At 39.0% G+C, this 26,510-nt stretch overlaps 2 protein-coding genes across 4 annotated transcripts in view; one reads left to right on the forward strand and one right to left on the reverse strand.

The window, feature by feature from the left end:
- vcanb (versican b) overlaps nt 1–1,858 on the forward strand; it is a 45,204-nt gene extending 43,346 nt beyond the window's left edge. For both annotated transcript variants that reach the window (XM_079804472.1, XM_079804473.1), the window contains exon 15: nt 1–1,858. This exon is cut by the window's left edge and continues 80 nt beyond it. In XM_079804472.1, the coding sequence (XP_079660598.1) occupies nt 1–54 (54 nt within the window). In that variant the 3' untranslated portion in view covers nt 55–1,858.
- Nucleotides 1,859–3,878: 2,020 nt separating this feature from the next.
- On the reverse strand, nt 3,879–25,894 carry hapln1b (hyaluronan and proteoglycan link protein 1b). 2 transcript variants are annotated; one of them, XM_079804475.1, is made up of 5 exons: nt 25,830–25,894; nt 12,038–12,182; nt 7,334–7,696; nt 6,146–6,448; nt 3,879–5,968 (listed from the first exon to the last, which is right to left on the reverse strand). In XM_079804475.1, exons 2-5 carry the CDS (start codon nt 12,141–12,143, stop codon nt 5,679–5,681), a joined length of 1,062 nt encoding a protein of 353 aa, XP_079660601.1. In that variant the 5' UTR covers nt 12,144–12,182; nt 25,830–25,894; the 3' UTR covers nt 3,879–5,678. The 2 variants fall into 2 exon arrangements, with proteins under 2 accessions (XP_079660601.1, XP_079660600.1); XM_079804474.1 differs by lacking the exon at nt 25,830–25,894 and adding an exon at nt 12,693–12,911.
- Between the last annotated feature and the right edge of the window lie 616 nt (nt 25,895–26,510).

Genomic DNA, 26,510 nt, shown 5'->3' on the forward strand with positions numbered 1-26,510 from the left:
TCGACGCAGTACCGCCATGGCTGGTCAAAAACAACTGATGACTCCATACACTGATCTCCATCCAGAGCTACAGATGCTTCACATCCACAGAGAAGGTCTTCAGTCTAAAGCGGCGAAGCCAAACTATGTGCCTGATGAATGTTTTAGAGCTGAAAGTCATTTACCCTGAGGGACTGCAAAAAACACCATCACCCACCCACTGAGAGTGTGCTTTATCTTTGACTATGCAATAGTGTACATCGCATATTGTAATAATGTCTTAATGTTTTGACATGGAGAGGGGGGTCTCTGGTTGAAATGTATATAGTAGAGATAATGAACAAGTAAAAACAGCTGTGAATGGTGACTTAACCTTTGCTTACGAAGAACTGAATTTCCTTTACTCTCTGGCTCAATAAAAGAGCACTATGGTACGAGCAGAGTATAAACAGAACAATTACAGTACGCATATACGAAGAGTAAAAGAACAATAGGCATTTTGTTTCGCGAGGGGGGTTCAAAAGGGATGTCACGGGGCTGGAAGACAAACAATGCTGAAAGGACTGCAACTCATGACTGGAAAACAAATCTTCATCGTCATCTTCCTCGGCAGCATCCTCTCTAGTTGTGAGGATTACTCCGATAACACCAAACTATTGTACACTCTCATAATCATATTCTCATATGGCATCAAAATATATATTTTAGGCGTTTTTTTATATGTGGGTTTGTAATATAACCATTTTTACTTTTTTTAAATGAATGTCATGGTAAAATATGAAAATATGAATACTGTGTGTGTGGTTGAATGAGCTAGCATTTCTGTCAAACATTATTACAAATGTTACATGAAGCCATAGAAGTTTAATTTATTGCTGAAGAAACATAGGCCTATAACAATGAATGAACTGTGAGATTTTAAATAATAAAGCGCTATTAGTATATTATGAATATGTTTAAACCGTGTGTTTGATTATATTTCATAAAAATCCTGCGTTAATTGTGATAGAAAGTTGTTGTGGCCGATGGTGACCAAAAGAGGGCGATGTGACGGTAACGGAGATTTTGACACGTGACGGGAATGAACGGACACCTTTGTTTTGACTACTTTCTTGTCGACACCTAACTTGGTAACGTTGACAAGGTAAGAACGGGGGTGGTTAAACATGAACACTTCAATGTTATTTTGATATTACATCTTATAAATATGTCAACTCCTGGTGTGTTTTTGAGCGACTTTGGCAAGCAAATGTATTGAGACCAGAAAAGGCTGTTTTAGTTTTATTGACATCTGACCTGGAAAAATACACCGTGACCACAACTATCTTTAGTTAAAGAACCATAAAAAATTTAGTTCTGTGGCTTTAGTCCATGTCTGTTAGTAGGGTTGCCAACTACTGGAAAAGAAAATAAGGGACAATCGTGGTTCTTTCTAGGAAAATAAGGGACACTCAAAATATGTCTACTGTACCTTACAGTGTATATCATTTCAGTATCTGTTTATATCTAGTTAAGTGTGTATATAAAAGGTTCTCAGACAAACACATTTGGGTCATTCCGTGTCAAAATCAACCAGTTCAGTTTTTGGGGGGAAAAAACATGTTTTTTTTTTTTATCAAAGTTTGCACGCCTGTAACTCATTTTGGAGATACCTTAATATCCTTTTAGATTCTATTTCTTAAAACACTTTTTACTTTTGGTTTCTTTATTTCTAAGGCCCAATGATTTCCAGAGCTATAGAGATCTCCATGAGTAAATTGGTACACATTTTTAATTTTCAGTTTTTCTATCCACACAATTGAATATTCCTGTCTGAGTGCCATCAATACGATTTTTCCCATATTGTGCCTGTAACTCCTAAAAGTATTAAATATATCTCAATATCCTTCTCTCATTCTTAATAAACTTTAAAGGGCAACTTCAGTGATTTAGCATTAAGCTTTGTATTTAAACTGGGTCATTTATGCAGTAGAAATGTGAAATTATTTTTGAATTTGGTGCCTTCTAGACTGAGAAAAGACAGAAAATGTGTTTTTGTCTCATGAGGATGAAAGACAACAACTCCCAGAATGCACTTGCTTCGCTGCCCTACGAGGCCACTCCGTACACCGTCGTTTTGATCTTCATAGTAATACAATCATTTCGTTCAGTTAGAGAATAAAAACTACAATTAAAAACTGAACGTGTCTTTTCAATAAAGTGTGAGAGCCGAACGGAAGTCACGGCACAGACGCAGTAGTGTCAGATTTCATTCCTCACGTAGAGCTGAGCAGAGCTGAGGTAACGTTAAGCGCCAGTCTGGCACGTTTTCAGATCGCATATGAAAGCTAAACTATCACAGGAATTCATTGAAAAGTTGAAACACTCACTTTACTCTGCACCGTGCTCCGTTATTATGATTGTTGGCTATGTTCGCTAATCAAACAATGATTTGTCTCAAAGGAATGATTATTTCTGAATTTAGAGTGTATGCCTGAATATATGGGACAAACTGCGTTCCATATGGCTATCATACGAAACGCTTCATTGATGCCTTAAAGGGTTACTTCAGCGATTAACATTAATCTTTGTATCAGTAGAAACCCGGTAGTATATTCGAATTTTCGTACTTTCCCCCCTCATATTCCCGTGAGACAAGAGATTTATGTATTTTATGTCTGGAAAAAATGTCTTTGTCTTTTTTGGCCAGAGGCTAGAGACTACAGCCAGTAGTAGGAGCTAGTTCCACATGTTTTCAACCCGCCTATAAGGGTTGGGATCTCACTCACAGAATGTAAGACACAGACGGCCGCACGGACATTCATAACGGACCGGTGTGGAGCAAAGCGAGTGTTAAGCTTCCATAGGCATGAACTGAAAACGCGCCAATTCGGGGGTTGCTTGCTTGAATTGTGGGTTCATGAAAACACAACAACAAAACGGTACAATTAAAAACTCACTTAAATAGGCGCATTTCGCTTTGAGACCAAATCTTCTGCGATCGTCTGTCAGCTCCTCACTCTCTGATGAATGAAATCTGACTCTGCTGCGTTTGTGCTGCGACTCTCGTTCGGCTCGCAGACACGTTCAGTTTTTCATTGCAGTGTCTGTTCTCTAACTGAACTAAATGATTTTATTACTATAAAAATCAAAACGACGGTGGGGCGGTGCCACGGTGGGCAAATGATGTAACCGGTAGGTGTGGCTTGGGAGTGGCCTCGTAGGGCAGCGAAGCAAGTGCATCCTGGGAGTTGTTGTCTTTCATCCATATGAACCAAAAATACATTTTCCGGCTTTTCTCAATCTAGAAGGCACCAACTTCTAAAATAATTTCACATTTCTACTACATAAATGACCCAATTTAAATGCACATTCATCTTTCCAGCGGTGAAGTATCCCTTTTAAATACGGGACGATTCCGTATTATACCTAACGGTTGGCAACCCTATCTGTTAGCCTTTAGGCCAGGGTTCCTCAAATCTTACCCTGGAGGTCCAATGCGCTGCAGAGTTTAGCTCCAACCCTAATCAAACACACCTGAACATGCTAATCAATGTCTGCAGGTTCATTAGAAAACTACAGGTAGGTGAGTTTGATTAGGGTTGGAGCTAAACTCTGCAGCGCATTGGACCTCCAGGGTAAGATTTGAGGAACCGTGCTCTAGGCAATCTTACTGTAGTGCTAAAGTCAGCAATGTTTGTGATCCCATTGTTGTCAAATTTTGCAGGGTTGAATGATATGATTAAAATATAACAGTTTACCAGTTTTGAGATGCCAACCTCCTCCCTGCCATATTTTCTTGGCCTTTTAATTTTTAAGAATTAAATGTTTTAAGCTGAGACTAAAATGATGTGAGAACTGGCAATACAAATATAATTATTTGCGATTTCTCTGTTATGAGTGAGACAACCAAACCAAATATGTATTTGACTGATTGTTTATTTTTTGGGTCAATGGTTTTTTCACATTGATACAGTCAAATGATCAGTTGAATTATACCTTATGTACACAAAACAAGGGTGGAAAATGTTAACGCTGCCTATAAAGACATGTCTAAGCATCCAGTTCTAAAATTGTCTGAAGTCTTGTAAACAAGGCACATGTACAGTTGCCATAGTCAAAACAAAATGAATAATGAAATGAATGTGAATACATAAGCAATTATTTTGAAACCTTCAATATTTAGAAGTCTTTTTTACTTTTCTTTTTTTGTGGAGCTGGTCATTTAGTGTAGCGGCTAAAACTCGTGACCTTCAGTTCTAAACTGGCTGTGTTGACCCTAATAGTAATGATAACAAGAATAAAACATCATTAAGTTGTTTTTGTCTTAGCTTGGCAGTCTGTTTTTATGGTTTGTTTCCAAATGCCTTGGCTTGACATGTTTTTCTGAAGGTCTACTGCTTCATAGACGAGTAAAGGCTGAATGCAGCATGCTAACTATGCACTTTTTTCTTGTGCCATTATTTTTTGCATTGTCTTTGAGTAAACCTTTACCTGCAAGGTCTGTTTTTTTCTACAATAGAAGGTAAATTTCATTGTGCTGTTTTTCTTTTACTAAGTAACACAACATGGTCATAACACTGTCATCTTTTTGACCACCTCAGTCTTGATATTTGTAAACGGTAACATGCATAGACTAAAACTACTCATCACATGGACTAGAAACTGGGCCGTGTGCTTTCTTTCGCACGACTTCCTCTAGCAAACTAATTTCCTTTTAACATTTGGCACCATTGCTACGGGCTATGTTTGAAGTTTCTACGGTTTCATGAATTGATCACATCAGGTTGGAAATAGGACAGAACAGAAATACTAAAAACAATCAATTTACTTTTGAAACACAATTGGTTTGTTATGATGTCTGTGGTATGAACAAATTTCCTGGACACAAAAACCGTTTGACAGTGATGAGGTCAATACAGTGGAGCTCTTACATTGTGACATAGGGGAGACATCTTAGAAACACACTATTTCAAGAAAAAGATAATTAACATACATTTATAAACACTCTACTTGTATATTTCAATAGTTAAAAAAATCACAGAACAATGTTTTGTTTCTTAATGCGACGTATGACTCAACATGGTTTGGTCCACACATACAATGTTTTTGAACGAAATTTAAAAAGGTATGTTTTTCGGAAATAATACAATTTAGCACCCTGTAAGGATGGCAAAAGGAAAAATCGCGTTCATTGTGCCATAACTGTACTGTATGGTGTTTAGCACTTTCGTTGAATTTGTTTTCCTATCAACAGAAAATATATTTTCCATCATGCTATTTATATGGGATGTGATGTTCTTGAATGACAAACTAAGTGCCCAAAGGTATCAGTTCAAAGTATTTAAGCTTTTCTGCCATTCGCTTCTAGAACATCCCTCAAGCTACTGCATGCTAAATGGAAGAGCACAGTGTGAATTTCTACTGCAATCTCGCCAAATATCTCTTCCTTCAGCACTGAAACACGTAGCTATATTTTCTGTGGCATCCTATGAATACTATTCCTGTCCTGTTGCCATCTTGAAGTCTTGATTTTGAGGGAAGGGGGCGCCTGAGGTGCCTAATCCTACAGAATCTTTCCTTCAAACAACACCAGTTACTTACTTTATCTTCCAATCCTTCTGTATTACAGTATCTAGAGACTTTGTCACAGTTTTAATGCACTCGAACTAACGCCTTACATTATTACTCTTAGTTCGTGAGTTATATGGTTTGTTTGCTCAGTTGTCGCTCTTGTAGCAGTAGACGCCGTAGAGTTTGTGCTTCTTGTCTGGGAATCCAGAGAAGCGTACGGCGGCCTCTGTGGGACTGCAGCGCCTGCGTGGTTTTGAGATCGGGTACCGTACGCTACCGTCTGCCAGCCAGCCTGCGTCGCAGCGGTCGTAGCCCAGCAGCTTCCATGCTGCGTACATCTGCCCGACTTTGGCAATCTGAGCGCCATCCTTTTGACAGGCCTGCACTGCTTCATTATACGTAAGCTTGGAATGGTGTATCAAATAATAGAAACGCCCTGGAGAAAGGAAAAGGGAAACGTGTTTATTCTCAAAGTAATTTGCATTAGAGATTCTTTGCATGGCTGAACTCAATTTTCCTTTCATGCATTATGCATCAGATTAATTGGTTTAAATTTTTTGGAGTTGCTAGCCTATTTCAAATGTCTTTTATCAAACAGTTGGAAAGGACCAACCTTTGTAGTTAGAGGTGAAACAGAAGACATCATATCTTTCTTTTTGCTTGTCACGCATTCCATAATTCCTCACACCGGGAATGGTGTTTTTGCCTCCACATGGCTCTCTGGGTTTGGTGATGGGGTATTGCACCGATCCGTCACTGAGCCACCCTGCATTGCACCAATCCAACCCGTCTCTCCAGGCATCATACAACTGGTCGAAAGATGCCACAATGGCATCCTGGTCTCTGCAAGCTTTCTCAGCATCAGGGAAGTTCAGGTTGTAACGACCCAGTCGAGGAAAATACGGAAACAGAATGCCTGTAGAACGCCAAAGATTAGAAAATGTATGAAATTGCATTATTTCATAATGGAAGTCCTCAAAATGACTCCCTAATTAGAGACTGTGTAATCTGGCAATAATCAAATTCCTGATTGCTAAATCTGTTTTTTCCAATGCACCATCTTGATTTTGATTTATTGCATGCAACTGAAGTGATGCCAAGAATGCAGACAGCAGGGACCAAATAAATGTGCCATTATTTGGCCCTGATAGCTCTTGTGTCAGGATCTTGTCGATGGTCCAGATTTAAAAGTTGTTCTAGTCTGCATTATAAGACTATTGAATAGCGTTTACCTTGCACACAGTGTGAAGAGAGTCAGCACAATGCTATCTCATAGCTAATTGGCTTGAGGAACAGCCAAGGATGTTGCATAAACTGTGCATGTTATTGTGTAATATTCCAAAAAATCCAGCCCAGTGTCACAATGTTGCTGTAGCACCACCAAAATGTGGCAAATTTCAGAGGAGAGCCTTCAGGGGTTATTGCGTTTGAAAGATGTACACAATGTAGATTTAAAACATTGGGTTCGTCATTCATGAAAACATTTGGTTAACGGTAAAGTACAATACTTGCATTAACACAACCAAATGACAACTATCATTTTTTTAGGAAAGATTATTGTTTGGTGCTGGTCTACATTGTAGACCTGCTAGCCATGTTGTTCACCGGCAAAACTTAACTGGTGAAATAGTTTGACCCAGGAAATCTTTTGTTAAATCCGTTGTTAAAACATGGTAGTGACACCTCCACACCAGCATCTAAAAGATCCCATCATCTTTTCACCAAGGTGAGACTTAAAAAAATCAATTTCCTTGAGTTTGTGTAGGAAATACCAACAAGATAACTTGAATCTATGCTTTACCTTGCAGGTCAAGGGTTACAACGGCTGTATCATCCTCCAAGCCATCGATGACTTCACACTTGTATTTCCCATAATCCTCCAGAGTGATCTCAGTGATAACCAGTGAGGCATCATTCTCGCTGGCAGCCTGAAGGTGCACACGGCCATGGAATTGACCATAGCTCTTTTTGTGGAAGCCCATAGCTACGAAAACATCAATTTCCTTAAGATAGTCTGAAGTCAGTTTAGTCCATTTAATCCTCAGTTTGGGATTTGGGGCAGACAAGGGATCCCGGTTGAACTTGCATGGCAGTGTGGCGTTGCCTCCACGTTGTGAGATTACTTTGGGTTGTGCTGTGTCAACTGAGAGCCGGGGGCCGTTTTCTAAAAATCAAAGAAAGAGATATTCAGATATTCATTCGAAGAAGTAAAGAAATAGACACAATAATAATGCAAATTGCAACTGATTTAATAGCCATGGCTCAGATTTCTTTTGTTGGTTAGTGTCCAATAACTTAAGGCGTTTCACAAAGATGATACTGTGAATCTATCATTGCTACAGGCTGTTGTGGTTATGCAAATACATGAATCATTATGTTTGCTACATTTCTTAGGAATGAGACTCCCCGACATGTTTACGACAGAAACTGTGCATGCTCTTCTAATGAAGACACTCCAGTAGGTGGTGCTACTCTTGCAACCATTTTAGTGCACATATAACTAAATAAATGTTGGACAGTTTCTTAAATCCATAATCCCAAAACTAAATTATTGCACTTTTGTGTCTATTTCTAGTTTAGAGGAGGGTTACACTGTACGGTAAGATTGACAAATCTGGTTCTCATAACGGTTGCAAAGTGGCGAAAGACATATTTGGGACTTGTTGAAGACCTGATTGGAGAATGTGTTGTTCAAGGTAAATATTTTAATTTATAAATAAATGTTAAAATGATTTGTATGTCAAAATAACACTCTCCCATACTCTTTCTAATGGACAGGGGGGTCAGATAAGGATCTGAGTTAGACCTGGACTGTCATGAACAAGTTCTCAGCAACACCCTGCTTGATCTGTTGAAAACCTGCAAGTAATCCGGTCAGTAAAGACACACTGCAGCTAAACTGCAGATGAATTCAGCTTCTGCTAAGGGAATGCTTCTCTGTCAAAACGTCAACCAAACATTGAATACAGGCACTGGCACAGTGTCCTACAGGCCCGTCACAAGGGCGGTGCGAGACCCTGTGTGAGCGTGATGTGCAAGGCCCTGGGGTATATTAACGTGGGTCTACTGTTGCTATAGTGACGAACAATCTGTTGTTTATGTGGATATTTAAAAATTCGTATATTAATTTTAACTGCATTAGGTTCAAGAAAACGGCCTGAATCCACTTGAATTAGTTTGGACTGCTCTCTCACTGAATCATCAGAAGCGATTTCTCAGTCAGTAAAATAAACAGACAGTATTGAGAGAACCAGCGCTGTTTTTCAGTTGTTTTCCTCTGTGAACGTGCGCTAAATGGATACCTGACAATTTTGTCGCTTTTTGCATTTTTCAGATTTAAAAACGTTTAAAACGTCTAGAAATAGTGTTGTAGTACTCGAGACCATTTTTGGACGGTCTTGGTCTTGTCTCGGTCTCGACCACACTTGTACTCGGTCTTGTCTTGGTCTCAGACTAAAGCCGGGTGCACACTCTCATAAGATTCCTCTGATCCTAGGCTAAAATCTGAAGTCTTTGATCGTTAGTTTGACAAGTTCACCGGCAGCCGATTAATGACCGCTGCGATCAAATTTGACCTCAGACAAAATTCTGGCAGTGTCAGAAGATTAGGCGCGCAATCCTGCAGTGTGAGTTCTCCTACGACGGCCGTCAAATTATCTTGTTTTTCAAGACAAACCATGACCAAAATGAGAGCTCGAGATTTCTCTGTAGCCACCATTTCAATCTTGTGTGTAATGCAGCTCACTGTCACCGTTCATTGTTTGATGATATAACACTCTGGACGAGTTTTCTTGCGTGCGTTCGTTTTTATCGTGCCTTAGCTATCGTACAGTCTGACATTAATGACAACTGGGATCTTACAGTGTGACATGGCTTACAGCGGGGATCATGTTTGTACAGTCTGACAAGGAACAAACGTAAAGGACTATTATAAATCGCACAGTGTGCACCTGGCTTAAGAGGAATAGGGATTTTGTTTCAAGACCGGTCAAGACCACAACTGCTGGGATATTTGTGATTGGATGTAAATCTGACTGCAATCAATAACTTATTTATAATTTTATTTATTTATTGTGCTGATTCAGAAATGAATTAGGGATTGTGTCAAAAATGTCACCAAAAATATATACAAATGCTCACAAAATTGATGTTGCAAAAAGTTCTTATGAGATCTGTATTTATAACGTGATATAATTAACCAATATCACAAGATCAAGAGAGTGGTTTCACAAATTGGAGCATGACTGCAAACATGATATTTCTTTAACAAACATTACATTTTTATTTTTTTATCCTAAACATTATTTATGCATTTGTAATTTACCAATTCAGGGTGCGTTCACACTTGTCATGTTTGGTTCAATTAAAACGAACCCTAGTGCGATTGCTCGGTTAGTGCGGTTCATTTGAACATATGTGAACGCTGACATACGAACCCTGGTGCGCACCAAACAAGTGGACCGAGACCGCTGAAAAGATGGGTCTCGGTCCGCTTCCAAGCGAACTCTGGTGCGGTTCGATTGATATATGAACGCAACATGGACCAAAGACATGTAAACGAACCAAAAACAGGACGTGCTGTCACAAGATGCCGCTACAAGTCAGCTGATTTGACGACGCGGAAAGATCGGTGTATCCAAAATGAGTAGAGGGCAAACGTGGAGCAACGAGGAGGTAATATGCCTCATCAATACAGATCTTCGTTTCTACACACCATGGAGGAAATCCTGGGGCTGTTTTGAATGTTTTGAACATTTTATGAGCTCTTCGTGAGTTCTCGTGGGTTCTTTGCTGGTAAAAATGAAACTTGATCCAGCACACAGCATTGTTTTGAATGTTCGGTAAGCAAGCTCCTTAGCAAATATACGTCATAAAATGCGACCAATCAGATTGTGACCGTATCCCTATGCCTTTGGTTTCGGTAACTTTAGGTTTGCCATTAAAAATGCCAGTGTGAACGCTAAGCGGACCAGGACTATATGTTTTGTTTTTGTTTTTTGGTCCGGACCAAACGAACCAAACTACAAGTGTGAACGCACCCTCAGATGCATCTTCTCTATAGCGCAAATATGAATTTTGTTGTTAATGATTTCATTTGATTGGTAACAGCTCTATATAGTGTCTTATTCTAATTATATTTATTATAAGTAATTTGTTATAAGTTATAAGCAATTTCTCAGGTGGTAATGTGGATCTCTATGAATTTAAGGAGTACTGGTCTGGTCTTGTCTTGGTCTCAACCCCTCAAAGTATTGGTCTTGGTCTCGTCTTGGTCTCAACACACATTGGTCTTGGTCTCGGATTAGGTGGTCTTGACTACAACACTATCTAGAGATAAAGTAGGCTTTACTCGTTCTGCTGTCCCGTTGCTCTCACTGATGCTCCGAAAGGTGTGTAATAGTGAGGCTATGCTTATTTAACTTTATAGCGTTCAATAAAAAAACTTTTGTGCTTATCGTCAGATGAAATGCAGGCGTCCATGCTTTCTCCGTCCATGCAATAAATGCACATCCTTGAATGAGCGCGGGTTTCTAGCGTATTTAGGCTACTTGAACGTATTAGGTAATATCTATTGTTTGACCCATTTCAGTGGCAGCCAAAATCAGAATTTGAATTTGACGAACTTGACGTGCTATGTTGCGCTGATGACATGCATGCGCATGAATCAGTGTCACACGCACAGAGAAATATTGTAAGTTACTGCATAATAAATTTTTAACAAGCATAATACAGCATCACGATACACATGTTTAGCTATGTCTTTTAACTCTTATAGTATTTTGAAGGACAAAAACATGAACTTTACTATTGGCATACACTTTGCGCGAGGCATATCTTAAAATATGTCAGTGCTATTTTTTTTGTCTCAAGATGCACATCAGCAATGTGTTTTTTTTCTAAGGCACGTTAATAAAAGCTACTTAAATGTCCTAATTGAACTAAAACCTAATCCTGGCTTAAACTAAGCCCTGTCTGTAAAACCGTGCCTCAAAATGTTGAAAGTTAAGTGTCTCAGGATTTCAGATTTTTAAAACAGAAATTTAACCCAAGCTACCAAGTCTCGTTGCGCATTTGATGTGGCTGTTTGGGTCAAAACAGTTTAGCCTTACAGAAATAGTTGTGATCTCTTATTGTTGCGTCTTTTCTTGGTTTTATACTTACTAATACTTTATATATTGTTCTTCACACAACATATTCCTGTTTTTTTTTTGCATATGCGGTCAGGAAGGCTGATCCTTATCAAATCTCAGTGTGAGTAAATATGGAGCTTATCAATTATTTAACACTTGTAGTAAGTAATTCCAGCCACTTTGCGTCCTGTGACGGGAGCCAGAGGGTTTCGAATCACCTAAGTCAACACCCAATGAGATAATTACGGTGAGTGCCCCTGTTAAGAAATGCTGGAGGGGGAAGACCATTTAGGGAATAGGCAGTACAACCCCCTCTCTATCTCTCTACACTCTCTTTCTACAATTCACTTTCATACACATTTCCCATCTCTTACCTGATATGTATATGGTCCTGGAGTGTTCCAGGTCACTGTATGCCTCTTCAAAGTTGTCAGCTCGGCTCTCGGAGAGGACCAAGAGGAAGAGAAGCAGGAAGGTCATCTTGATTTGTAGCACCGGGGGGGTTGGGGGGGTACTTCACTACATAGAGAACAGAAGAATAAGGGCTGTGTGCATTTTACAAAACTGTTTATCTACTGCATATCCCAACTAGTTTCCTATTATAAAGGTACATGTTTACAGTTATATTATTAGGCTTTATGGAGTTTGTGAGAGAGTTCAGTTTTTTGTGCACCAGATCGCATGCACGTTTCCATCTGCAGTAACTCCCCAGTGCAGTGCTGTCATGCAGACCCAAGCGCACGCAGTGTCCTTTTCACCACATCACTTACACAAATAGGACAGCTACAGAAACAAATGACTAGGACCGTTCAACTTTTCACGCATGCATAAATCCCAATTAACACCAGTGCAGTCCGACAGCAAGTGCTGCAGGACTGCCTCCTATACCCTTCACCTTAAAAGGCACTGAAGTGTGAGAAAAGTGCAGTCAAGATGCTCGCTACGGCACAAACTAGCACAAAACTTTGCAGGCACACTTCAACAGCACAGACCTTCTCCCTACAGACACCAAGCTCAGAAAGGACTTACCATCTTACGGAGCGCGTGCTCCCGGCCACTAGCGCATGAGAGGACGGCTACACAAAAGATCGGGGTTAGAAAGTGTGTAGTCTCCTCTCTCTCTCTCTCTCTCTCTCTCTCTCTCTCTCTCTCTGCAGTCACTCTGATTGATTCGTTTTTTCTTCATTCATTTCAGAGTGCTGACGCACTGAGGTAGTTCCTCTCTACTGCAGTCAGCAGATCTGCTCTGCAGAGTAGCCAACCCCCCCAAACCCAGCCTGCAAACAGTCATTACGCATACCAGGAATCCACCACTGATAACAGTGAGGACTTGCAGAGCCAGTGCCCTCTCCTGTGACAGATAAGTTACCTCAGTACAGTGAGCTTGCTCAACTGTGACGGGGTAAAATCGTAGGGGTTCAGTGTAGAAGGATACCAAGTCCTCTGTTGCAAAAAGAAAGACAAAATACAATGCAAAGGAGCTCTAGGCATTGTTTCAATAAAGTAATACCATGCATTAGGCAGGGGCTTGGAGGATGCCACATGGGTCTGCTGTGCTAAATTCCCCTACGAGGCCATTTTATGGCACAACTATTACGGGTAAAAGAATTTGTTCCCGCCCAAATGACCCTAAGGCCTTTTTAGTGTTACAACTGTCAAACATGCTCTGTTTTGCAGGCTGCCGGTTAACCAAACACAGACCGTTAACTCTTCTTCACACTAACTGTGCTGTTGACAGAAAACACTGTTACCAACCACATTCCTTTGTGACAATCCATTGTTTACAGTGAGGTCAAGCACAGGGAAAACAATCCATGTCTTGAGTTTTTAAATGTGGGTAAACGTCCTAAACGCACAGACTGCAGTTGATCAGAAAACAGCAATGGTTTAGAAACAGTGCCAGACCACCAGCTAATTCACAGCATCACAAGAATCTTAGTCTTGCACAACTTGAGAACTTTTCTTCTGGGAAGAGGCTCCGATTCTGCAATTGGGGGAAAAAGTCCCTAGTTGTTGAAATCACTTGCCAGAAAGAGACTGTCCAGTTTAAACAGTGACTCAAAACTCTTGATTCTTAACCTTGTACTCCTCTTGTTTTTATGTGTTTGAGCCAGGTTGCTGTTGCCTCCTTGACATTAAACCCTGCTCTTTGAAATAAGCATTACTTCATTTGTTGTTTAACAACAATGCCAATTTTCAGTAATCATGCTCAAGATCTTGCAAAATCGTGAACGCTTGGGGCAGTGGAATATGAGCAGATAACCATGAAGAAAATAACAATCGGGGGTCTGGGGCAGGTCCTGATTAAACATGCTTGTTTAACTCGGGCACAGATTGTTCCAGATTGTTTCTGTAGAACTTTCCAATCCTCATTTGGAAATCTATTCTGCAAGACCCAAACCCTTCTTTTGTTATACTTTTTTACCGAATGATGTAAAGTGTTTAGTTAACTGGGCTTTTTACTATGTCTATTAGTGTCATTTGAAAGTGATGTTTGATAGCAATGGCTCTGAAATTAACCTTCCTGGTGTAAATAGTACTTTTTAATGCATTGGGTTTGGCTCATAAAAAACCCAATTTCAAAGATAAGAAAAGTTTTGTGTTTTGGAATAGAGCTAAATATTTACAGTTTTTACTCAGAACTTTTGTTAGAAAAGTCTTTTGTTAGTACAAGAAATTATATTGCTAGGCACGTCTAGGTATGGAGACTAAACACACAAGTTGACAGTATAGAGAGTTTGACTACACAATAGTCATTGGAAATTTGGGGGGAATTTCATTATGTTACTCCTCAACAACTCAGGGAGATTATGGATTATTTTTAGCCAGAACCTCATTCCCCTTTGACCCCATTCCCTAATGTGCCAAAACATAATCCCTTAAGTGGTTGATTTGAGTAGTCGTTGCCGATCACTTTGCATTACTATGAGGGCTATTCCTTTCCTCATTTGGGATAGTGGTTGTGTTTTTTTTACATTCATTTATTGAGTGCCAGCTAATCAACCTGATGTCAAGCAATGTGTTCTTTCAGAAAGCATTGCAAAGTATAATTGCAGTTTGTCAAAGAAATGCAATACATTTTTACTAGTAATTATAGCAATATATAAGCCATACTGATTAATCAGTCAATATTTGGCCATTTGAATTCAGATGTTACCTAAAATGACAGCTCAGAGATGTCCTTTAGCAATCCTAAGAACAGAAAGAGAGTATGCTCTAATTTCAGCGTGAGATGAATGTATGCGCATGTTAGATAAAGATATTGTTTGTACTGTGTTTGTTAAATGGGTTAATTATTCTTCCCAGGAAAAGCAGACATAATTGAACAGCCTAAGGCATTAAACCTGCTAAGTCCACAGTAGACCTGTGCAGATGGCAGTGATGATTTTCAGGTGAATGCATTAACAGTTCAACACAAATAGATGCAGTGTAAACCTGTGATTTCAATGACTCATGTTTAAAGCTTACGTTTGATTCTACAAAGCGCATCGTAACCCTTAATCTCCATAACATCAGTGAGAGGACTGTTTTCACCCTTCAAACGAGTCGCTGTCTTTGAAGGCCACACAATCTCTCTGCACCCGACATTAGAGCGATGACAGTGGATGAATGGAATCCTAAAACCTCTCATTTACGGAGAAATCAGGCTTATTTTAATCTCTGTCACTCACACAGGTTTTGCTCAGAAACGTCCTGTTTAATTTATGTAAGATACATTTAGTTATAGATATCTATCTTATGCCGGCTTCAGACTACACAACATTTTTGTCTGTTACAATAGTCACAGATTTTGACTCCAAAATTTTTGTCATCCCGACCAATCATCGCTTGCCGCCTTTAACAATGTGCTTGATGTCATTGAGAAGGCGGACTGGAAACAAGAGCGTTAACAAACAATGACTAAACAATGTTCCCACCCAAACAATGTCGAAGCAGCGTGCTAGCTTAAAGGGTTAATTCACCCAAAAATGAAAATTAGCCCATGATTTAGGCCCCGTCCACACGGAGACGCGTTTAGCTGTATACGTTAAAATTTTGTACCGTATCAGTGTTTCGTCCACACGGATCCGCCGTTTTGGGAGCATGAAACCAATATTTTTTTTAACCGGGTTCTAGAGTGGATGAATCTGAAAACGACACCCTTGTGTTTTTATGTGTACAGCCAATCCGTATATTTTGTGAAACGGTGATGTCTTCACACCACGTCCTGCGTGGGGAAGACTAGAAAGGATACAACTACGGCCACTGGGCATGCGCACATCATTATTGTGTCATTTAATTACTGTATTTGCATTATTGTAAGGGTATGTTTACGGTTGAGGTAGGTGTATGCGTTAATAAAACACAATCTGGTAAGTAGCACATTTATTTATTGTTATTTTATTGTGAGATTTTGCCTCACGTCCGACTGTTGCTGTACCCCTTCTAGCCACAACTATTCAACTATTCACAACTAAAAAGATAGAAAAGGGAAAGCTCTGGCTTCGTGTGGATGGGGCCTTACTCTCCCTCAAGTCACCCTAGGTGTATATGACATTCTTCTTTCAGACGAATAAAATCTAAGTTATATTTAAAAAGTCCAGGCTAATCCAAGATTTATAATAGCAGTAATAGTTGCTCTGTTTTTGAAGTCCATAAAAAAATGCATCTGTCCGTCAAATAACATACTCCACATGGCTCCAGGGTGGTAATAAAGGCCTTCTGAAGCGAATTGATGCGTAAGATAAATATCCATATTTAAAACTTTATAAAGTAAAGTTTCGGCCGAACTATTAATGCAATTATAATGCTTGGATTAGGCAGAACTTTTTTAATATAACTTTTATTCGTCTGAAAGAAGAATGTCATATACACATAGGATGACTTGAGGGTGAGTAAATCATGGGCTAATTTTCATTTTTGGGTGAACTATCCCTTTAATGCTAATTCCAGTACTCACTGGGTTGCTGAAGTCCGCTAGAGTTCGCCAGCATTTATCTTGGTAGTCCCTCGAGGAAACATCACAGGCTACGTCCATAGGCTACATATTTGAGTATCTGATTGGAATCTGATCTGAAATGATTGATGTCCACATTATGTATCACAACTGTTCAGATCTGATTTGTGTGTCCATGCCACTCTTTCCTTTTCCGGAATATCTGCATTGGTTTCTATGGCAATGATTTTGCATTGGTAGGCATACGGCAAAAACAACAACAACATGGAACAACAATTTGAAAGTCACAAACCATGTAAAATCCGATCAGAGCAGTCAGACTGAAACGGATATCCAGATCAGATTTCAGATTCAGATTTGGGCTGCCAGTGTCTCTTTCGTTTCACCATGTTTGATCATGTCTTTCTGTCGGGACGTAGTGAAGCGTCACAGATGCGGCGTTGTCTACTATGGCACACTATACGAGCTAAAATGATTGATTCTTGATCCAGATGCCCACTGTCATTTATGTATCAACACAACACCCTATGTCAAAGGGATCAGGGTGATATTGTGTAGACTGAACCCGGCATTAGAGCTGCATTGAGTTCAGATTTTTTTTTATGTTTTGGAGACAAGTTCTGGCAGTAATTTTTAGATATTTCTATAACTAAATGATTCACTCTGTTTGAAATTCTTAACCCTCTTGACCGTTTTAATTTGTAATTAAATACTGTATAGATTTAATGTTTTCAGGCAACACTAATTGAATTTTCTGCTTTACCCTAAGCGTTTCATTTTGCAGGCAAATCAACTATATTTATTTCTAAACCACACCGAAACACAGACACTGCTGGAGATTTAGCGCACCAGCATGTCTAAGACTGGGCCCATTGACGGGGTAATCGGACGAGCCATTACACAGCATTCGGTATCCAAAGCTCCACTCCCAAAAACTTAAAGAGCCATGTTATAACATTTTAAATCATTCCATGTGTTTTCTCTAAGGGTCAGGCGTGTGTTTGACCTCCACTCTCTGTAAGCACTTAATAAAGTGAGTTCATTTCATGGACTCTGTTTGTAAGTCAAATCCATTTGTTACAGGTGTCATATGCTGCATTTTTGTCATGAAAGTTTATTACTACACATGGACATGGTTTGTAGCCTTATTTGCATTCTGTGAATTCAATAAATAATTGACCAAAACAAAGCAAAAAATCATTTATTCAATCTCATGTTGTTCCAAACCTGTATGAGTGGAATTGTAATGCCACATGGGTATGTGTACTGAATTATAGACAAGTTAAATAGGGTTTCCTTCTTCTTTTAAAATATCCAATTTTTTCACATTATTTAGGAAACAATATGCACAGGTCAGAAAACAGTTCAGCCATTCATAATGAACAATAAAGAGACACTGTTCGGAATAATACAAAGAGGCTGTCTAAGATCCACATACAGTATAAAACTATTTTGTGAGGTGAGGAAAATGACTAAGATACAATTTTCTGGTAACATTTTATGATAAGGTGATAAATGCGGTTATAATGCATAAAATGCATAAACTAACAATATAAGCACTATATATTTACAGCATTAACAAAGATTTTCAATCTTGTTGGATAAACATAAATAACCCATTAGAGATGCACTAAGCCCCTTTTTTAATGTCTAATAAAACTGGTCTTGGACGTTATACTGACACCTATTGCTGATTTGCAGAATCATGTAAATTTGTTTTGATTACTAATGTCATTTTAAGGCCAATTCACACTGGACAGACAAACACCAACAAACAAATTGGATTTAGAATTTTATGAAAAATAACTGTCATGTTCACACTGTCCCAACAGACACCGACAAACTCGAGCACCAACGGAAAAACACGAGATATTCTCCATTTATTTTAACCAATAAAAATAAAAGATTGCAGCTTTCAGACACGACTTTCTTCTCGTTTTATAGTTCATTTGAGGCTGTTTCTATGGCGTTAAATGTCGAGAGCGCATTGTTGTAACGCACGATTCTTCAGCCATTCATAATGAACAATAAAAAGACACTGCGGAATAATACAAAGAGGCTGTCTAAGATCCATATACAGTATAAAACTATTTTATGAGGTGAGGTAAATCGAATCTCTCTGCTCGCAGGTGGATTTCTTTCACTCTAGCACAAAACTTATTGGATGTGTGCTTTCAAATGCCTCTTCAGGCTGTGCGATATTGAAGAAAAATGCGATATGCAATATCCTTGTTAAATAACGCAATATTCGATATGCGATACGATATTGCTTTAAGTGTGTAAAATCTATTTCTTTCCCCAACTGATATCGTTCACTTAAAGCATAACCGACTGTGTTTACATAAATACTCATCAAGACATTTTGACATAACTGTGTGTGTATTTGACAGTTCAAGTGTGTAACAAGACACAAAAAAATGAACGGCTTGTGTGCACGTTTCGGTGTGTGTGTCAGACAGCACGAGACGCAAGGAGTTGTTTTTCGCAAGTTATTGCGTTTAATAACTCTTTTTAACGTCATACAAGTCACATAAGTAACAGTCGTGTGCCCAGTCTATTCTCTGCTGTGTGCGTCAACCTAAAACGTACACTTTTCAAAATGTTGAAGTAGCCTATTAAAAGATATTGTATTCAGATATTGCGTACCCTTGCGATATTTCGATCATTTCAATATATTGCGCAGCCATAACCACCACCATGTGCAGCATCCACCTGGATGATGCGACGGCAGCCATATTGTGCCAGAACACCCACCACACACCAGCTGATTGGTGGAGAGGAGACAGAGTGATGAATCAAATCAGTATATTGGGATTATTAGGAGGCCATGATGGACAGAGGCCAGTGGGCAAATTTGGCCAGGATGCCGGGGTTACACACCCCTACTCTTTTTCCGAAGGACATCCTGGGATTTTTTATGATCACAGAGAGTCAGGACCTCGGTTTAACGTCTCATAACGTTTAGCTGGTCATGTGATCTCAACATGTCTAGGCCACTGATATTACCACAATCCTGGGGTCCTAACAATGAAGATGTAACTATCAATTTCTGTTTTGTTTTCATAGTTTTTCAAGCCTGTTCTACAACATTGAATGATTTCTTAACCCAATTTATGTCACTCCTGATGAAGTGCCGTTCTGACGTAGAACTCGGACGCGTTGCACTGTTTACACTATGTCAACAGTGTAGGAGTCTGACACAGACGAGAAGAAATTGTTAAATAAAGTCTGTATTTTTGTTTGTTTTTTGTGCACAAAAAGTATTACCGTCACTTCATAACAAATGATTCACAAGGGCTGTTTTAACGATCTCTTTACTACCTTTCTGGGCCATGAGGGTGAGTAACTATTGACAGAACTAATGACCGTAACTAATGACAGAATTGTTATTTTTGGGTGAACTAACCCTTTAAGTATTTTCTGTTTGCAACTATATTTCTAAAAATGTTTTGTCAAGTATTAGACAAAATACTTTAAGTGGAAAAGCTAACTGCATCTTTAAAGCAAAGTTCCAGTTTCATTCATGTGTCATTAATTTAATAGGGGCAGTTGTGTAAATATAACCTTTCATTCAGCTTGTACCTGCTCCTTACTGTTCTCTTAGTATGTTCCATGTTCGTTTAAGACAATGTACCTCCTATTCACAGACTCCAGCATGAGGAAGGGCTCTGTGCTCAGTGCATAAAGAGCCTTTGACTTGGCGGCACTACCTGGGCGTGTTAACAGGGGTGCTCATACTGACTCCAATGGAATCACTGGTGGACAGCAGATGGACTTTGTAATCGGGCAGCAGCTGCAGGTAGCATTCTTTAAATCAACAGCCAGTTACTTAGAAGGCAAAACAACTGAGCCTGTTACTATTAGGTGTGGTATATTTATTTGAAAACTACCACAATACCATACCACAAATAAACTGTTAGGTCGAGAAATAATATATTCTCCTAGCAGTACATGGGGCGAGTTCATGGCAGTCCACCCATCCGGCATCTCATTAGAGTTCTGTGGGTTTTGACGTCACCCTTGCACCACCTTAGAACACACAAAGAGTCCTCAGTGCTGATACATAAACTACAACCGTCTTTCTACCGCATCTTCAACCAGTCCACATATTGCCTCGACAACCCGTATACTCTTCCACACCCAGTCAGACCTGCTATCCACATCTCAAGTGATACCATAAATGAAATATTCTGAACAAAAGGAGAAAATACTATCTAGATACTGTAAACAATAGGCTGTGTTTGTCCCCTTTACAAGAAATTAAGCATATTGAAATAAAACTGAAATATACAATTGTCAACGTCAATTGTCTCAGTCCAAGTAGCATTCTTCAATCTCAGTATTGGGTTTGATGGTCCACTTTAGACATTCAACTAACTACGTATAAGTAACTTTGCAACAACATGCCAACTAACTCTAATTAATTTGCAACTACATGTTAACTATTAGTAGACTGTTAGGTTAGGTTTAGTAGAATAAGTTGGCATGTACTTAGAAAGATAAATGTAGAATGTCTGTTGTTTATCAAAATAAAGTGTTAGCAGATATTAAGCAGACAGTTTACTAATACTGTCTTATTGCAGTCCAGTCTCAAAAGGTGTGTATATGTGTATTTTAGTCCCTGTTTTCACCTGGTATTAAAGGGGGGTGAAACACTCAGTTTCAGTCAATCTCATGTCAATCTTGAGTACCTATAGAGTAGTATTGCATCCTTCATATCTTTAATAGTTTTATTAAATTTATAAAAGAAAGATACACTGTACAGAGTCTTTCCGAAAAAAAACGAGCGGCTGGGGGCCTATCGTGTGGGCGGAGCTAAAGAATGACGCGAGCGCTGCTATTGCATTGAGAGCGTCTGAAAGCTGTGACATCCTTAAACGTGGAAAAAACGTTATCCTAAATAAACCATTGAGATCAATCCGATTTAGCCATACATATATGATCCAGAATCAGATCTAGAGGCTGAAATTGAACAGGAGAAGCAGCAACGACGACTACAGCAGGACGTCTCAATGATATGTACTGTAACTGTAACTATATTATAATATAATATATTAATATATTTGATAATATATTTGCTTAGAGGCTTGTCATGTGCAACATTTGTGTGTGTTTACTCATGGTTTATGAGGACATGATTTGGTTTATGGACTATTGTATGCGATTTAAAGGGTTAGTTCACCCAAAAATGAAAATTCTGTCATTAATTACTCATCCTCATGTCGTCCGACACCCGTAAGACCTCCGTTCATATTCGGAACACAAATGAAGATATTTTTGTTGAAAGCTGATGGCTGAGAAAGGCTTCAGATAGGCCTCCATTGGCATTCAGTACATTTACACTCACAAGACCCATAAAAGGCACTTAAAACGTCATTACAAAGTCCATCTCACCACAGTGGCTCTACAATAATTTTACGAAGCGACAACAATAGTTTTTGTGCGCAAAAAAAAATCAAAATAACGACTTTATTCAACCTCTTGTCTTCTGTGTGTGCCTCCACGACGCATGCGCGAGAATGACGTAGCGTTGGCATTTGGGAATCCATGAAATGCGCACTTTAGCCCGATTTTGAGCACTATGCCGAGACCTAAAGCACGATCAATGTAGAATTCAACAGCTTAGATACACGCGTCTTCCTCTGCTTGTAAACAAATCGCTTCTGGGTCATCTGTCCGAACGCCGGATCTGCGTAATATTTTTGCGCATGCGTCGTGGAGGCACACACGGAAGACAAGAACAAGTTGGATAAAGGCGTTATTTTTTTTTTTTTTTGCGCACAAAAACTATTGTCGTCGCTTCGTAAAATTATTGTAGAGCCACTGTGGTGAGATGGACTTTGTAACGACGTTTTAAGTGCCTTTTATGGGTCTTGTGAGTGTAAATGTACTGAATGCCAATGGAGGCCTATCTGAAGCCTTTCTCAGCCATCAGCTTTCAACAAAAATATCTTCATTTGTGTTCCGAAGATGAACGGAGGTCTTACGGGTGTCGAACGACATGAGGGTGAGTAATTAATGACAGAATTTTCATTTTTGGGTGAACTAACCCTTTAATGTTAGCAGTAGCAAACGGAACGGCTTTGCACGTCAGACTGTGTAATATCATTGCGCCACTGCACCCATGGTACGGCTCAAAGCTTTTGATTATTACGCAGGAATGAGAGTATAGTTCCTAGCCATATCGGTCTAGAAAATCACAACTTTTCATTTTCTGTCGGTCTTAGTACACAATGTAACTATACACATCACAACATGTAAATAGGAAAATGTTGGCGTTATTTTGTCACTTATTGAGCAGTAGGCTAGCTGGAGCCGTTTACCTCCAGTCTTTGTGCTAAGCTAGGCTAGCGGTGGGTGTGTCAGACAGAGTTATGGCACGCACAGAGATGAGAATGGTATGTATGGGCTTATCTAACTCTAGGGGATACGGTGAATAAGCTAAAGTCCCAAAAAGTCGGCATGTTCCTTTAAGATGCATTTTGGTTGATCAGATCACAAGTAAACAAGAGAGACACATTCCTGTTTATATTTGGTGTTTTAATCCGTCTCTTTTGTCCACTTCTGTTCTGATTTCTTCAAGGGGAGTCTCTATGGGTGGGTAAATGAATGGTCTTTTACAGATCTTTTGATCTAATGGATGAAATAAGCTCACAAAATTTACATATGAACGCGACCGAAAACCAGAGCTTCTGTTTCTGCTCTGAGTGTGTGTTAGAAATCAGGAATGGTGAGAAAACGTTGTGCTTGGTACGTCTTTTGTCTTCAAATCAAACTTGGGTCTCTCTAGCTGACAAAGTTTAAATCCCGTCTGGCTAGCGTGCTTCCCATGATGTTTACGCATTAGGTCAATAGGCGGAGAGTAGACAGTCTTTTGTGGCTGTTCAAATGCATTTCGACCACATGAGCATCTACACATCGAAAGAAATCCTGTCAAATGTGTTTTCGACTACCTCTGGAAGTGGTCGGAAGTGGACAAGCTCAAAACATTTTAGACCCCGTTTACACCTGTATTTAGCGCTGTCCTCTTGTGATTGGATCAACCTAAACTCATTTTAATACCAGATTTAAACAGGGCCACGGGGTGCCTGATGTCATCTGACCTTTTGAAAGGCCCTAGAAATAAATGTCCCAATTAAAACTAAAAGTGTTTTATAGCTTGATGCCATAGGAGAATCTTTGTAAGTTGCATCGAGAGCTTTTATAATGTCCAAAGAGCATCGCAACTCAATACAATGAAAAATGGTTCTTCATAACAAGATGTTCTTTGCTAAACAGCAAATAACCAAATGAAGAACATTTTGATCTGCTGAATGGATCTCTGTGGATATGAGAGATTTATTCAAATCGAATTAACCACACTGGTCTAAGCATGAAATGAACAATGTTTAATGAGATAAAGCAGACTTTGAAGTGATGCAAGACATTAACCTGAAGGAGACCAGGGGTGAAATGAATTGCATCACCCCGGGCCACCCTCCTCTACATCACAGCACTGTGGAGAATAAGGACGAAAGGTCACTTGGAAAATTGGCCGGTTTAATGTGCTCTGGCAACCATGTGAGGAAAAGGTCGGAGTTCAACCATGTTCATCAGACCACTAGACGTATCTTTGAGAAAGCTGGTGACACGACCTTGAGATCTGCAGCCGAACAGCTTCCAGACAGATCTGATTAAACACAGCTAAATAGCAAACAAGGCAACATGCTTTGCATTGACTAGCTTTAGTTAAAGAACCCTAGTGTCTGCTGAAACAATGCATGGTGTTACCACCTTATAGACCAGACGGACTGAAAAGAACTCATACATAACATGAGAGTGCGTTTGTATATCATCTTTTCATGAGGCGTTGTTTCAGCTCCAGCTCCAGGTTTGTCTATATATAACTGGGGTAAGAAAATTAGGCAAAGTGTCACCATAGAGGCACCCTGAAGCTCAAGTTTTAAGGTTGCTCCAAACCGATAGATGGCAAACTTTGTCCTTCATGCAATACAGAGCGCTTCATTCATGTGTCAAATAAAGACATGCATTATTAATTTATACTTTTACACACTCTCGGCCCCTAATATTTGTTTAACCAGCTGTTCCTTCTCAGCACTTTTGCCTGTATTGAAGTGGACCCTCTGTGCTTATTTTGTCCCGTAAGAACATTCTGTCAATGCTTGGACTCAACAAGCAGGCTTTTTACTCTGCAGAATGTGGGCTACACTTGATGGTCTCTTTGGAGCCAGGCTGTCTCATAATTCGTTGAGAAATAACAAGGAGAAGTTGTTTGTGTTAATGTTAATGGGAGTATTCATGAATTGACTCAACTGCTGGTGAACCGCTAAACAGCTTTACGAAGCCATGAAGATAAAACAAATTGATTTGAGGGAGAGATTGAGACAGAGATGTAGCCATTCATTACGAATGCAATTACAGCTCTGATTAAACGATTGCCAAATCATAATACTGAAAAACAATAGTGTTGATCTGTAAACAATATCGGAAAAACAAGTTTACATTGGCTGGTTTACATTTTTGGGAAAATATTTTATAGCATTGGAAATTTTTTTGGTTTAACCTTCAAGCAAAGAGCACTAAATATTTTCCTTGGAATACTTGATTATGATTCTTTTATTTTTGTCACGTGACCGCAAAATGCATGTTGGTTATGACACACGGACTTTAAAAGACAAATTATATTTTAATATTTAAAACGCAATAGCAATAATTACTGGTAAAAAAAAAGAAGAAAAGAAACAATAATTAAAGCTTATTCATACTAATATTTCTATTTTAAACATTTTAATGTTTTTTTTCCTCAGCACATTCTGCAGACAGTTTAATCACCTAGACATCTTTTTATTTAAACCATCAAAACATATAAAAAGACATAACATAAATTTGAAATGTTTTCTGAGCGTCACGTCATTAACAGTTGTCTCGATACTCTTGTTAGAAAAACAAACATTCACGAGCTTTTACGATTTACCTCAAAGTTTCAGTGCATTTCCTAAATAACATATGATAGGCTAAACAGGCTAAACCCTTGTAACAGTTTAACACGTTTATGAAGACGTTTATGCAGACGGTCACTATGAACATCTGTTCTGTTCTACAGGTGTTTTATCCACGTCTTACTCAAAACACAAAAATCCTATAAATGAATTTACAATCACAAATAAACTCGTAAAGTGACTGAACATTTAGTCTAAACGAAGAAGAGATGTGAAGTGATAGGCTCTTACCTTGTGAAGCAGTGCTGCGCGTCCTGCTGAATGATCTCTGATGGGCTCCAGCATCAGAACTGCTCGTAGATTTTCACACACGTCACAGAACAAGGCAGAACCCGCGGGAAAACACGCGCGCTCACGAGAGAGAGGTGCTGATAGAGACGCCGTGAGTCATCAACAATTTTAGGCGAAAGTACCATTTTTCAGAAAAACGCAATAACTCACAAGTGTGGTCTATCAATAGCAGGTGCCAGGTGGTATTGTGTACAAATGTAGAACGACTACAGTATAATTTCACTTTGAACATAAGCTGCACATTGTTACTTTACACCCAATCATTGGGGACGAAAGTAACACACAGGTGGGTCAAAATTAACACAACAATAAAAGCTAGATTTTTTTGTGTTACTCTTGTTTTTATTAAACGTACCTGACTATGACCTTGTAATATGTAACTGCAAACATATTTTGAAAATTTTAAATTATTAAATTAAATTTAAAAAATGCAATTTTCACCAAATGTAAACCAACAGTAACTTGATTGGTTTTTTTCAACAGTATGAACAATATGAAAATGAAATTACATTAAATCAGCTGTTGGCCTATTTGTATTTAAAAATCTTTCATAAAAAAAAAACAGGATTAAATTACTGTAGCCTACTCAGAAATGTACTGTGAAATCTTACAAGCATCACC

Source organism: Gobio gobio (assembly GCF_949357685.1).
Source record: "Gobio gobio genome assembly, chromosome: 22".
Lineage (NCBI taxonomy): Eukaryota > Metazoa > Chordata > Actinopteri > Cypriniformes > Gobionidae > Gobio > Gobio gobio.